The sequence below is a fragment of the Cynara cardunculus genome, assembly GCF_001531365.2.
Source record: "Cynara cardunculus var. scolymus isolate 2C chromosome LG 17, CcrdV1, whole genome shotgun sequence".
In the NCBI taxonomy this organism is placed as follows: domain Eukaryota; kingdom Viridiplantae; phylum Streptophyta; class Magnoliopsida; order Asterales; family Asteraceae; genus Cynara; species Cynara cardunculus.
The window spans coordinates 32680832-32695214 of NC_037544.1; the positions used below are offsets into that span (position 1 = coordinate 32680832).

The 14383-nt window shown below is 33.5% G+C and overlaps 1 protein-coding gene across 1 annotated transcript; it reads left to right on the top strand.

Annotated features, from left to right (window-relative positions):
• Positions 1-617: 617 nt before the first annotated feature.
• Positions 618-7286, top strand: LOC112499995 (shikimate O-hydroxycinnamoyltransferase-like). The gene is made up of 2 exons (XM_025103252.1): positions 618-1283; positions 6190-7286. Exons 1-2 carry the CDS (start codon positions 618-620, stop codon positions 7138-7140), a joined length of 1617 nt encoding a protein of 538 aa, XP_024959020.1. The 3' UTR covers positions 7141-7286.
• The last annotated feature ends 7097 nt before the right edge of the window (positions 7287-14383 follow it).

Sequence of the window (14383 nt, forward strand, 5' to 3'; positions counted from 1 at the left end):
TTTCGTCCACCTCCACTCTCGCATTCACTTTCGGTCAAATTTACATGCATAAAAATTTGTTAAAGAAATTTTTATGATACAGAGGTAAATAAAAGTAGATGAATGAAGACGTGTGAATCTGGTGGATATATATGCAAGGGGATCAAGGTAAATGGAGATATATGCAAGTGACGAAAAACGGATGAAGGTCCAATACCAAAAAGTTGTTCTCATCGGAACCCAACCTACAAAAATTGCAAGAGTCGAATTTCATAGGGATTTAGGGGGTGTTTGAGATTGCTTATTTGAAACAGCTTATTCTTTTATATAAAAGTTCTTATCAACTTATTAAAAGTTAGAATGTTTAACTTCTTCAAAAGCTCCTTATTACCAGTTTGACACCGGTATAAGCTGTTTATCCAAACACTTAAAAGTGTTTATTATCAGTGTCGCACCAAAATAAGTCAATAAGTTGTTTTTACAAACAATCCAAAACACCCCCTTAGTCCCTTAAATGAAAACCTTTATGTTAAAAGATAACACACCCTATTCACTATAAATATATCCTGAATTTTTATGAACTCTTCATCCGTCAAACCCAACCCTATTTGCTCTCTGTCTCTCTCTCACACACAAACATGAGTAAATATTCTCATCTTCTTACCATTGGAAGATCTAAAGTTCTCTCTATCTTAAATAACAAATGGGTTCATGAAAGTTGTCTAATTAGATCATACCACCCTCAACCACCATTCGCCACCCTCAACCACCACCATCTTCACAACAGTTGTAGTAGGGTTAGTACTGTTTCACACTATTACCATAATCACCACCACCATTCTCAACTATCCACTATCCATACGTTAGAACTCCCAAAACATGAGGGTGATTCCCCACTCGACTACCAAGTGACCGTGAAAGATAGAGACATCATTTCTGCTTCTTGTGCACCTCTGCACGAATACTGGCTTCCCCAATCCAACCTAGACCTACTCCTACCGCCACTTGAGGCCGGAGTTTTCTTTTGCTACAAGAAAAAGGACGACACTGTTATGTCACCTGGAACTGTTGTGAAGACCATCAAGAAATCTTTGGGCAGGGTGTTATCGACATTTTATCCGCTCGCCGGAGAGATTGTGTCGAACAGCCAAGGTGAGCCGGAGGTGCTGTGTAACAACTGTGGGGTCGAATTTGTACATGCCCATGCTGATGTGGAACTGAAAACCCTAGATCTGCACCACCCAGATGAGAACGTGAGCGGGAAGTTGGTCCCTAAGATAAATCGTGGTGTGCTCGCGGTGCAGGTAAAACTAAATGCTTTCAATATTTGTATTTGGGTCATTACACTTACAGGCTGTTTACCTAAACGCTTACCCGGTAAGCATTTACCGGTAAAAAATTCAATATAATTGTTTACTTACCGGGTAAGATTTTATTCACTAATACGCAACGTATGCAACAATTTATCCCGGTAAGCATGGTAATAGTCATCGTGCTCACTTATCAGGTAAGACTCTCGATTCTTGTATTTGCTCTTACCGGTTAAGATTTTTAGTCCTTGTCATATTCATTCGGTAAAGTAAATTGGTAAACGCTTACTCGGATAAGCGTTTGATAAACGGAACCTAAATCTCCTTATCTCACAAATAAAATGTCTGAAGCTGACCACAAAATCTGAATCTCTTAAGTGAGGATCATAATATAACCCCTTTGTATTTTATAATTATAGTTTTGCTACATTGATTGAAAAAAAATATATATTTATTACATTAAATAAGAATTAAAACAAAAATTGTTGTTTTTTAATGCATTTTTTGTTTAAATATCATGGGTTGTAAACATAAGTTTTGCTATTTTATTTTATAAAGGGATGTATGTGTATTGATAATTAGGGGCCATTTACCCAATTGCTTACCCGGTAAACGTTTATCGATAGGAATCAATACTATGATTTACTTTGATGCACAAGATTTTAGTACATTAAAACATATCGAATGCAACAATTTACTGGGTAAGCGCTTACCTGGGTAAGAGTCGTCATCCTTACTTACCGGGTAAGACTCTCCATCATTCTAATCGCTCTTACCCGGTAAGATTCTTGGCCCTTCTCATGTTCATCTGATAAGAAAATTTATCCGGTAAGTATTTACCAAGTAAGTGTTTGGTAAACGGTCCCTTAATTGAATATGAAACAAAGAATGACATATAAATGAAAAACAATAAATCATATATTATATGAATTGAATGGTCCTTCGAGAATGTATTACCTCATACTCAGACCCAATTTTATTTCTAAAAATACTAACAACAAAAATACTATTATTTAAGAGGTTAACCCACAACCTAATATACAATTATAATCGTTACTACCATTATGCTACGATACACTACAATAAAATCGGGTTTATAAGACATTTTCAAATTCTAAGTGTATTAATAGACCTCTTTATAGGACTTAGTTTATAAGACAAAAAAAAATATCTTATCTAAAGGTGTTGTAATAAGTTTATATGACCTTTTTTAACGTCATAATAAGTTTTTTAGGACACTTTTGTTATAAAACGTCTCATTATCAACTTTATAGGACACTATTTGAAAAACTGTCCTATAAAAACAAATGTTCTATAAAAAATTGAGTTTATAGGACACTTACTCAAAAGTGTCCTATAAAATTACTAATGCTACACTTTGTATTTAAAATGTCCTAAAAAACTTGTTAAGACGCCCAAAAGCGTCATATAAACTTATTACAACACCTTTCGATAGGACGCCTTGTATTTTGGTCCTATAAAACGGTCTATTGGGACGCTTAGAGATTGTGAGTGTCCTATAAACCCAATTTTTGTTGTAGTGATAGATTTTCAATAATTTATCTCTCATTTTGATTTTATTGTTTTTTTCGCATGATTTATTTTTCTTTCTAATGTCGATTCATCTTAAAAATCATCGTCTTCTATCTCATTTTCAAGACAACATATATTTATTATTAAGATCAAAGTCGATTCCGTTTCAACTTTTTCTTAAGCCAAACCGTGTTAGCTTTCATCTCAAATAAACCATAATTTAACGAATCTTTTTGATCTATTTTAAAGATACAGTTGTTAAAAATAATTGGGTCTCCACTGTTGATGAGCACAAACGTCTGCAATGTGAACCCATATTTATTTATAATTATAAAGAATCTAGATGCACGTTTTTTATTGTCATGCTTTGATGTGAAGGAAGAACATGAATATTTTTTTTAATGAATAAAAACAAAAATTGAATTATTTACTAAATAAAATCATAAATTTCTTAAAAAAACAAACAGGTTAAAAAGAAGGGGGTTGATATTGATACCCCCGGCATACCTTTCTACCCCCCTGCACCTTGTCCCTCACCTCACATTTTTTTTCATACTCACATGATTTGCACATTCACACACTCACACGATTTTAATATAAAAAATTTAAATTTACACTTTATACCCTTATAATTAGTTAATTAATTTACTTTATACTCTTTCCTTTTAAAATTTTCATTTTATACCCTGATCAAATTAACATACATAATCATATATCAATTAAAATATGTTAAAAAAATACGTTTTAATTTTAACAAGTTACACCATTATAATCGTCACGTCAATACCTTCGAAATAAGCCCAATATTGAATATTTTTTGACTTAATTATATCATTATATATATTATATACTATGAAAAAATATTTTTAATATTTACATTTATAGTTATTTATTTAATTTATGATATGTCATTTGTTTTTTCAATTTTTGTTTTACATCATTATCACATAAAAATACATAATTTTATATTAACTAAAATACGTTTTAGCATGTCACGTTAAATTAGCTCTTATATATATCAAGTAACATGTTACATTATGAACAATAATATCGACATTAAGTACAAAATACGTTAGAAAAATACGTTTTAACATGTGTACTCGTTTACATAATTGTAAAAATAATTTGATTTGAAATAAAGTAAAGTTATTGATTTGAAATAAAGTAAAGTTATTGATTTGAAATAAAATAAAGTTATTGATTTGAAATAAAGTAAAGTTATTGATTTGAAATAAAGTAAAAAAAATCGATATATATATATCGAACAAACGAATTAATCGTTCATTCGATTTCACTCTCTTATATAACTCTCTTATATAACTCTCTCATTCTTCTTCAATATATAACTCTCTTATATAACTCTCTCATTCTTCTTCAATATATAACTCTCTCATTCTTCAATATACATCAAATATGGGAGAAGATTTGATAACAACACCAGAATTTTTCACCAACGAGGTACAATATTATGTTAATTGATATTTAGATTTATTAATACTTACTTGTACAAATGAAAGTTATAAATTTTTGAAGATGCAAGTACATGGATTGTCCCGTATCAACATAGATTCAGTGCATATGAAGAATATATAGAGCGTACTCTTACTCGTGAATATGTTGATTTAACATGAAAAATCAAAGTTTTAATTAATAAATTTAATTTATATTTGAHATATGTATTATTAATATTTTATTAATATGTATTATTAATATTTCATTAATATGTATTATTAATATTTTATTAATTAATAATAATATAAAACATGTTAAAAAAGTAAAAGGTTAAAAGTTAAAATATAAAAAAATTAGGGTTAAAAGTTAAAATATTAAAAGGTTAAAAATGAAAATATTTAACTTTTGTCTTTTTATTGTCTTTTGTCTTTAGTGTAGGAGGGGGTGGGGATTTTGGGGTAGCAGGGGGTGGGGTTAGAATACCCTAAAAAGAAACATATTGTCCCTCAAATCTTTGGTACCATACAATTTAGAGGACATCCTAATATTTTTTAAAATTAAAAACAAAAAGTCAAAATTAAAAAGATTACATTGATTATTGAGAAAGTTTTTTTTATTTTTATTTTAAAGATTCTATAATTAATTATATTATTACCTTCACTACCACCACCTCCTCTTCCTCGACCACTGCCACTGCTGCCGGCTGCCATTACTACTATACCACAACCGTGAATCACTTCCACCATTGCGAGCCTTCGGTCATTGGCCACTGCGCACCTCTACCTCCTAGATATCCACCACCTTCAAATCTACTTTCACCACCGCCAACCACCTCCACCTCCATTTCCTGTGGCCACCACCAGCGCTACTAGCGCCCCCAATTCATATAAGGTTCTACTAAACCGATTTTCACTCCTACGAATTGAGTTTCTTTTGAATTATTGGTGTAATATATGTGTGTCTGAGAAAATTATTTAAGAATGTTTATAAATTAAATATTATTTGATTTGTGTCATTTATTATCGCTTTTATATAATCATTAAACATTTAGGGATAATCTGGTCATTTTAATAGTTTCGACATGTCCTATCCAACTTAACAAACACGATACAAATAATTTGTTAAGTCTTGTCTTAGAGGTCGTTTACTAAACACTAACCCGGTAAACACTTACTGGTAAAATTTCAACGTTATCATTTACTTACCGGATAAGATTTTACTTAACAAAAACGACTTTATATGCAACAATTTACCCGGTAAAAGCTGACCATCATAAGAGTCATTGCCCTTATTTACCGGATAAGATTCTCGGTCCTTGCTTTCCTCTTACTGGGTAAGATTCTTGGCTTTTGTCATATTCATCCGGTAAGATAATGTAATTTGGTAGACGCTTACTCAAGTAAACATTTAATAAAGGCCTCTTAGTCTTAACAAATGTTAGATAACAATTTATCATGACATGTCAGATTCAATCATATATGTTGTATTATCTACATACAAAATACTACTTTATCAATCTTATTAATTAACTTAAAATTTCTTTTGAAAGGGACAAGGTTCAATTTGATTTTAAAATTTCATAAGATTAAACAATGAAATCGACGGATGAGGTTGGTTCGCACGGTTTGTACAAATTGGGTGGTTAGCATTTGATCGCTCCTCTATATATGTATATATATGTGTGTCTATATATATATATATACATATATATATATATATATATTGGTTTTGTTATGGAAAAGTATAACTTATGTCTTGCTATCAAGTTTCACCTGTAAAGAAGAAATATTGGTAAAGGGGGGTTGGGATTTTGGATGATTGGATATATATATATTCAAACTTCAAATGGAGGAGATGGTAGGAAAGATCAAGCTCTATTTATACTAAAAAGTCATGTAATTCTACAATGAAACAGGTGACCGAGTTGAAATGTGGAGCGATAATAGTATCGTGTGCTTTTGATCATCGTGTTGCTGATGGTTACTCTTTGAACATGTTCTTAGTTGCATGGGCTGAGTTTTCCCAATTTAAACAAATTTCCATCACTCCATCGTTCCGCCGTTCAATCCTCGACCCACGACGCCCACCTCGTTATAACGCAATCTTTGATAACATGTATCTTCCCTTATCATCACTCCCTCCACCACATCCCTGTGAACACCAGCTTCATAGTCGGATCTACTATATTAAAAAAGAATCACTTAATCGTCTTCAATCTGAAGCCAACTCAAAAGAAACAAGAATAAGCAAATTCCAGTCTTTAACCGCATTTATATGGAAATTATTAGCTCACCAAGCCGACAATGATGTGAATCGAACATCTAGAATGGGTGTTGTCGTTAGTGGACGACGGTTCCTGACTGGAAATAGTGAGAAAGAATCATCCATGTTAGAAAACCACTTTGGAAATATACTATCTATCCCATATGGCGAAATGAACAATTGTTGTCTGCAAATGATGCCACTTAATGAAGTTGCAGACAAAGTTCATAGCTTTGTGACAAAAGCAACAACAGAAGAACATTTTAGGGGATTGGTTGATTGGGTGGAGTTGCACCGCCCTGAACCAGCAGTTGCCAAGATATATTTTAAGCTACACGAGACTGATGGGGAGGCCATAGTTGCGTCATCTGGACAAGGTTTACCAATTAAAGATATGAACTTTGGATGGGGGAAGCCAGAGTTTGGGTCGTATCATTTCCCTTGGGGTGGTCAAACTGGATATATAATTACGATGCCGAGTGCCTCGAAGAATGGAGATTGGGTTGTTTACATGCATCTCAAACAAAAGCACTTGGATTTGATCGAAATGAACACACCCCACATTTTCAACCCCTTGACATACGATTATTTAAGTTTTCATTAATGTTTATTCAAAGATTGTATACATGTTCTATATGTTTCCTGCTATTTTTCTTAATTTCTTTCCTTTACTTGTAGTTTAAAGTATGTAGTGTTTTAAGATGTGTGATCAACTTAATGTAGATTGTTCCATGGATGGTTTTAATGTAATATATAGTTCTTCTTGAATGATGCTTGGTTACATATATATCATTCAAAGTACTTCATCTCAACTCAACATCAAGAATTGCGAAAACCGGTTAAAACTAAAAACGCATTTCATACTTCACAAGCATACAAATGTATTGAAGGATGTGATATGAAACAAAAAGCTTTTGTGTCGAGTACTATGGATCTCTCGTCCCATGTTGGTGGTTGCCTTGTCATATCGACACAAGGGGCTGCATGGTCCTCGGTTTTCGCTAGCTCCAAGTCTCCTATGATGGGACGTGGTATGGGAGAAATTCCCTTCTAACAAGTTTTGGGATTTCATCACACATACAGTAGTATAGAAAAGTCCATTTCCTATCTCACTTTGGTCATATCCTTCTTCAAGTACTACTTCTTCCTAATGCATATTATGTTAACTGATGATAAATTTTCTACACGACATCAAAAGTTTCTTGCAGCAATCGTTGCAGGAGTTGAGTCACGATCTTTCAAAGAGGTTGTCGGATGAAGGTTGGTGTAAGGCTATGTTGTCCAATATGTGCATAGGATGATAATGGTATGGAGCTTGTACTTCCTTAAGGAAGGCATGCTTCACGAGCAATTTATATATAGTTACACAAGATCAAGTACAACTTGAATGATACTATACTAAGTGGCTTAAGGCTCGTCAAGTTATTTTTGGTAATCAACAACTTGTCGGGATAGATTATAGGTGTTCCCTCCATGGAACAACTTATTTCAAACTCCATATATATATATATATATATATATATATATATGAATGTCCATAATGACTCTTTACATGACGATCTAGACGATACTAGTACTATTTATTTGAATTTTCCTTCATGGTTGATGTTAAAATATATAATGTATTTGTTCAATCTTTGACCTTGTCATTTATTTTTAATTTACTTGTGTTGGTATATTTGTTAGGTTAAATTAAAAGAATTATTTTATGGCATGAATAGAGATTGATTGTAGATATTAGAAAAGTTGATGGATGAGAAGGTGAGAGGGACTATGACTACTTATTCAAAAGAAAAGATCAAGGGTATCTGACCAATTTTCTAAGGTAGTGTTTGGTATGCAGATATAATTGGACAGGAATGGATAGGACAGAACTGAACAGGACAAGAGGATAGGATTGGACAGGAGTGGACGAGACTGGATTGGACAGGACAAGTGTATGTCTGGTGTTTGATACGACTACGACTGGACGGGACAGAACTAGACAAGTTATCCTCAAAAGTAATTTGATGATTTTAAATATTATATAATAGTTAATTAACACAAATAAAGCAAATGATTAGATAATTTAATTTACAAGTACTTTTACCTAGTTTTCATATAAATGAATACATACATATATAACGGTACCAAATTTGAATGAAACTTTTGACATAATTGACGATAGTAGTAGTGGTGATGTAGGTGGTTTTGGTTATGGTGAAGGTGGTGTGGTCGACAGTAGTAGTGACAATGGGCGATGGTTATCGATGACCGACGATAGTTATGGAGGTAGAGGCAGTAGTGGTTGGTGGACGATGGTGGTTACAGAGGATGTGAATATGATGGATTGTGGTGGTGGTGGCGGTTGACAACGGTGTAGGAGGTAGTTGTGGCTAATGTAGTGAAGATAGTGGTGGTGGTTGTTATGATGGAGGTGATGTGGCAATGGACGGTGGTGGTCGATGGTGGAGGTGGCAATGAATGGTGGTGATCGGTGGGCGATGGTGGTTGTAGAAGTGGCAATGGACAGTGGTGGTCAGTGGTCGATGGGGGTTGTGGAGGTCATGGAGGAGGTTGTTGTGATATAAGAGGAGTTGGACGTGGCCAACAGTGGTAATGTTGGTGGTAATTGGTGGTGGTGTTCAGTGATTGATGGTGGTTGTAAAGGTGGCAATGGACGGTGGTAGTCGGTGGTCAACGGCGGTTGTGGAGATGGTAAATGAGGTTGTTGTAGTAGAAGAGGATTTGGAGGTGGCGAATGGCGGTAGTACCGGTGACAATGGACGGTGGTGGTTGGTGGTCGATTACGATAGAGGTGGCGATGGATGATGGTAGACGGTGGTTGTGAAGAAGGTGGAAGATGTTGTTGTAGTGGAAGAGGAGGTGGAGGTGGCCGCCGGTGGTAGAGGCGGCCGAAACTAGTGGTGATGACCATTAAAACAAATACCATATCAAGGTTATATATCAAACTAGGGTGGCTTAGTAATATTTTAGTTTTTGTCTCATTCTTGTCCCATCTTGTTCCACATATTTTGGTGGAACAAGAAAAAGTCTCTCTTGTCCCAATGATTTCTCACCTTGTCCCAGTTCTTGTCCTTGTCCCATGCCACATCAAACGTGGGACAATGAGTTCTTGTTCTGTCTCATGCTGCGCCAAACATGGGACAATGAGTTTTGTCTCGTCATGTCCTGTCCCTTCCCAGTGTACCAAACACAGCCTAAAGTTCAAGGATTCCGTAGCTCGGCTATATAATGAAGTCGCTGGTTTGTCTCTATGGGCAAAATTCAAGTTTTCTCATTTAGAAAACATATCTTGTGCTCTTAGGTGTAGTTTGGCAATTGTTGAATAGTTTGGTGCAGAATGATTATGTGGTCAAAATGATTAAGAGACTCTTATAATATAGTGCAAAATAAAATATAATTTTTTGGTAATTATTCAGAATGAAATCAGGGTGCTGAATGGTTTAGGGAGGCTCAAGATACAAAATCATCAAATGGCTTTAAAACCATTATGAGAAGACTTATGTTAAAACTGTTTTCTCTTTTGTTTCAAGAAAGGAATCTTATAAGGGGATAAACTCATCTCAACCCTGCACTAAGCCACGACATTCTACCTTTTTAAGTAAAACCATTGACAATAAAAAGAGATTAGGCAGAACCTCCATACTTGTGTGTAAGCATTGTGGCATTACTAGACATACCATCAAAAGGTGTTTTAAACTCATAGGGTTTCCAAAAGACTTTCAAAATCAACCCAGACCACATAATCAAAATTTTAAATCCTCAGCCAGTAATGCTTGTATCTCTGAATCTCTCTCCTAAAACATCTGGGTTTATTTCATCCTTCCCATTTTCGGAGGAATAGGTTGCTAAAATACTTGGGTCAATAGATCAGAAACACACATCTGAAGGGGCAACTGCCAATATGGTAGGTATGTTCAAATATCCTCCATCAGGTTGGATAATTGATTCTGGTGCCAACCAACATATGACATCCAACACCCTTAATCTTGATAATGTTATGGATGTGTCTGAGCTAAACCTTAGGGTGTGTCACCCTAATGAAACAAAGGCAAGGATAAATAAAATTGGAAATCTTTAACTCTCTAATAATGTAACCCTCTTTGATGTGTTGGTTGTTCCAGACTTCAATGTTAACCTGTTATATGTGCACAAATTGACTAGAGATAACAAAGTTTTTGTAGGTTTTGATGAGTCAAGATGTTATGTTCAGGATTTTCTTCGAAAGAGTGTTATGGGAACTGGTAGTCAGAAAGGTGGATTATATTTCTTTGATGAAAATCTTAAAAGTGAGTCACCTTTTCCTTCTCATAATATCAGCATGACTTGTTTTACGTCTGCTCAACTGTGGCGTAGTCGTCTTGGTCACCCAGCGGGCCAAGTCTTAAAGGTTTTAAAAATCATCTTAAAATTGGAAATGAAGTATGTGGCCCTTGTGAAGTTTTTCATAAGTCAAAACAAACCCGGGATAAATTCAATTTAAGCCTTCATAAGTCCAAAAATCTTGGTGAATTAGTTCATTTGGATGCTTGGGTCCCTATCATGTTCAAAGTAGGGAAGGTTATAAATATTTTCTCACTATTGTAGATGACTTTACTCGAGCTGTTTGGGTTTACCTTTTGAAAGGAAAACATGAGGTTGGTGATAATGTTGAAACTTTTTACAATCTGCTTAACACCTAATTTGGAAAATATGTTAAAATTTTTAGAAGAGATAATGGTTCTGAGTTCACAAATCAAAAGTTAAGTGATTTTTTTAAAACAAAAGGGACCATACATCAAACATCTTGTGTTTATACTCCCCAACGAATGAGGTTGTTGAACGAAAGCACTGTCATTTACTTAATATATCTAGAGCTCTTATGTTTCAGGAAGGGGTTTCGTTGAACATGTGGAGTGAGTGTATTCTCACTTCTACGTATCTTATAAATATGACACCTTCGTCTGTTTTGAATGGTAAGTGCCTGTATGAGCTTGTTTATGGATTCCAACATGTTCTTACCTATCTTAGAAATTTTGGATATATGTGCTTTGCTGTTATACCTAACATCATAAAGAAAATTTGTCCTAGATCTGAAAATGCATTTTATTGGGATATGCTAATTCAAAAAAAAAAGGATACATACTCTATAGTTTATATTCGAACAAAATCATTGTCACTTGTGATGTTAAGTTTTATGAAAACATTGTTCCTTTTAAGATGAGTACAATTAGGTTAGATGAGTCTAGTATTGATGGTGTTAATAGTTTAAATTTCTTTTATTATGTGTTTGGTTCATATAATGACTTTGTTGGTTCACCACCCAATGATGAGGATGGAGACCATTCTAATGATAAGGATTCTCATCAGCCCTTCTCTACCCCTAGTGACCATAGTTTTCTAGGTAGCCAACTAGAGCTGCCAATAGGCAGTCTCTAGGCAGCTCTAATGATTCAATTGATCAAGGTTCTTCTCATGAAAATGACCTTGAAAGAGTTACCAGTTGGCAACCTTTGAGTGGCTATCAGTACTCAACGTGATGCTGAAATGTAGTATGAGGAAAATAGTAGAAGTAACAGTGAAACTCAGTCTTTGGGTCTCATCTCTAAGGATACTCAGGTTTTACCTTCATCTTCAACTCAATATGCTAGAAAATCCACTAGGGTGTCTAGTTTTCCTCAAATTTGATGATTTCATTGTTGAAGGAAAGTAAAATATAGGTTGGAAAGGGTTGTGAATTATTCTTGTCTTTCTTCTGAAATTTTTGTTTATTTCAAGTCTTAATAAATCTGTTGAATCTAAAACTTTTCAAGAGGCTTTTAGTGATAATAATTGGATAAATGCCATAAATGATGAAATAAAAGCCTTACATAGAAATAGAACCTGGTTCATTACTGACTTACCCCATGGTAGAGAAGCTATATGTTGTAAGTGGATTTATAAGATTAAGTATAAATTCACTGGAGAGATAGAAAGATATAAACAAGGCTTGTTGCTAAGGGGCATAGTCAAAGAGAAGGTCTTGACTATAAATAAACGTTTTCTCCTGTTGTTAAAAATCGTTACTGGGAGGTGCATTATAGCTTTAGCTATTCAGTTTAAATGGAATTTATATCAATTAGATGTTAATAATGCTTTCTTATATGAAGATTTAATTGAAGATGTTTATATGAATTTGCCTGAGGGTTATTATAATCCAGAAGATAAACGTGTATGCAAACTTGTTAAATCTCTGTATGGTTTAAAGCAAGTTTCTCGTCAATGGTATGTTAAACTTTCTTCTTGTTTGATTGATCATGGTTTTGTTCAAAGTATTAGTGATTATTCTTTGTTTACTAAAAGAAATGGATCTATTTTCCTTGTCTTATTAGTTTATGTAGATGATATTGTTAAAACTAAAAATAATCAGACTGAAATAAACAAACTGAAGGATTAGTTGAAAAGTAAATTCCTTATTAAAGACTTGGGAAAATTAAAGTTCTTTTTAGAATTGAAATTTTAGATTGTATTGGTGGTGTCTGAAAATATTGTCTAGAATTGTTAAATGACTTTAGATATTTAGGTTGTAAACCTTGCAGTACACCTACGGATATGAACTTAGTTGTAACTGATTCTAGTAATTCTAAAGGTCCCCCTTTAATTGATTGTTCTGGTTATCAAAAGTTAATTGGAAGATTGATTTATCTTCTAGCTACCAAGACCTGATATTGCCTTTGTTGTTCATTGTCTCAGTCAATTTATGTATTCTCATAGACAATCTCATTTGAATCTTGCTGTTAGAATTCTCAAGTTTTTGAAGTTTTCTCCTTGTAAGGGTATTAGTTTTACAAGGTCAGAAATTTTTTGTTTAACTGCTTATGTAAACGTTGACTGGGGTAAGTATCTTTCTTCTAGATGTTCTATTACTGGATTTTGTTTGTTTCTTGGTAATTTTATGATTTCCTGAAAAAGTAAGAAACAAAGTACTGTTTCTCGCTCATCTGCATAATCTGAGTATCGTGCCATGGCTTCAGCCACTTGTGAAGTTGTTTGGGTTCTCAAAATTTTATCTGGTTTAAATGTAAAAGATTTACTTCCTGTAAATTTATTTTGTGATAATAAGTCTGTCATTCAAATTGTCAATAATCTTGTCTCTCATGAACGTACTAAACATATTGAAATTGATATTCATCAAATTTGAGAAAAAATAGTAATTGAGTGTTAAAAGTTGTAAAAATTATTTTTTCTGAGCAACCTGTCGATATTTTCACAAAAACTCTTGGAATTAATCATCATAACTACTTATGTTTAAAGTTAAGAATGATTGATTTGTTCAAAAGTCAAAGTTGAGGACGGGCGTTGAAACATATTATAATTTTGTCAATCTTGACTTTTATTCTTTTTTTGTCAAGATTCTTATTGATGAGAACTAATGTTGACAAAGTTTGAAAGATAAGAAGATGAAGTACTATGCATTACTTTTTAGAATGGTTGGAGGATAGCGGAGCAAGGAGCTATTACTTAATACTCTAGAGTTTTCTCTCTTCTTCTTCATATGAGTAGTTAGCTAGTTTTCAATTTGTAATATGAATGTAACTAGGGTTTATCTCTTTTGTAATATGTATTTGTTTAATAACGAAGAAATATATTTGATGATTAGTTTTTTTCAGGGATCTTTTACAAAATGGATTGTGTTTCTTGGTCATCCCACTTCCTAGAAAACGAATGAACAACAATATTGTGTGCCCCTTAATTTCTTCTGTTGAGGTCGAATATATATATATATATATATATATATATATATATAGGGGCCTAATCAAATGTAAACTAATTAGTTTGTGGTAACTGTGAGAACCAATATTAACCACAAATCAATAGATAAATTA

What these genes read in the sequence shown, in the direction of transcription:
- LOC112499995 (XM_025103252.1), top strand. Translation starts at nt 618, where the DNA reads ATGAGTAAATATTCTCATCTTCTTACCATTGGAAGATCTAAAGTTCTC. An exon ending in GTGGTGTGCTCGCGGTGCAG is followed by an intron (nt 1,284 to 6,189) that starts GTAAAACTAAAT and finishes ACAATGAAACAG; the next exon opens with GTGACCGAGTTGAAATGTGG.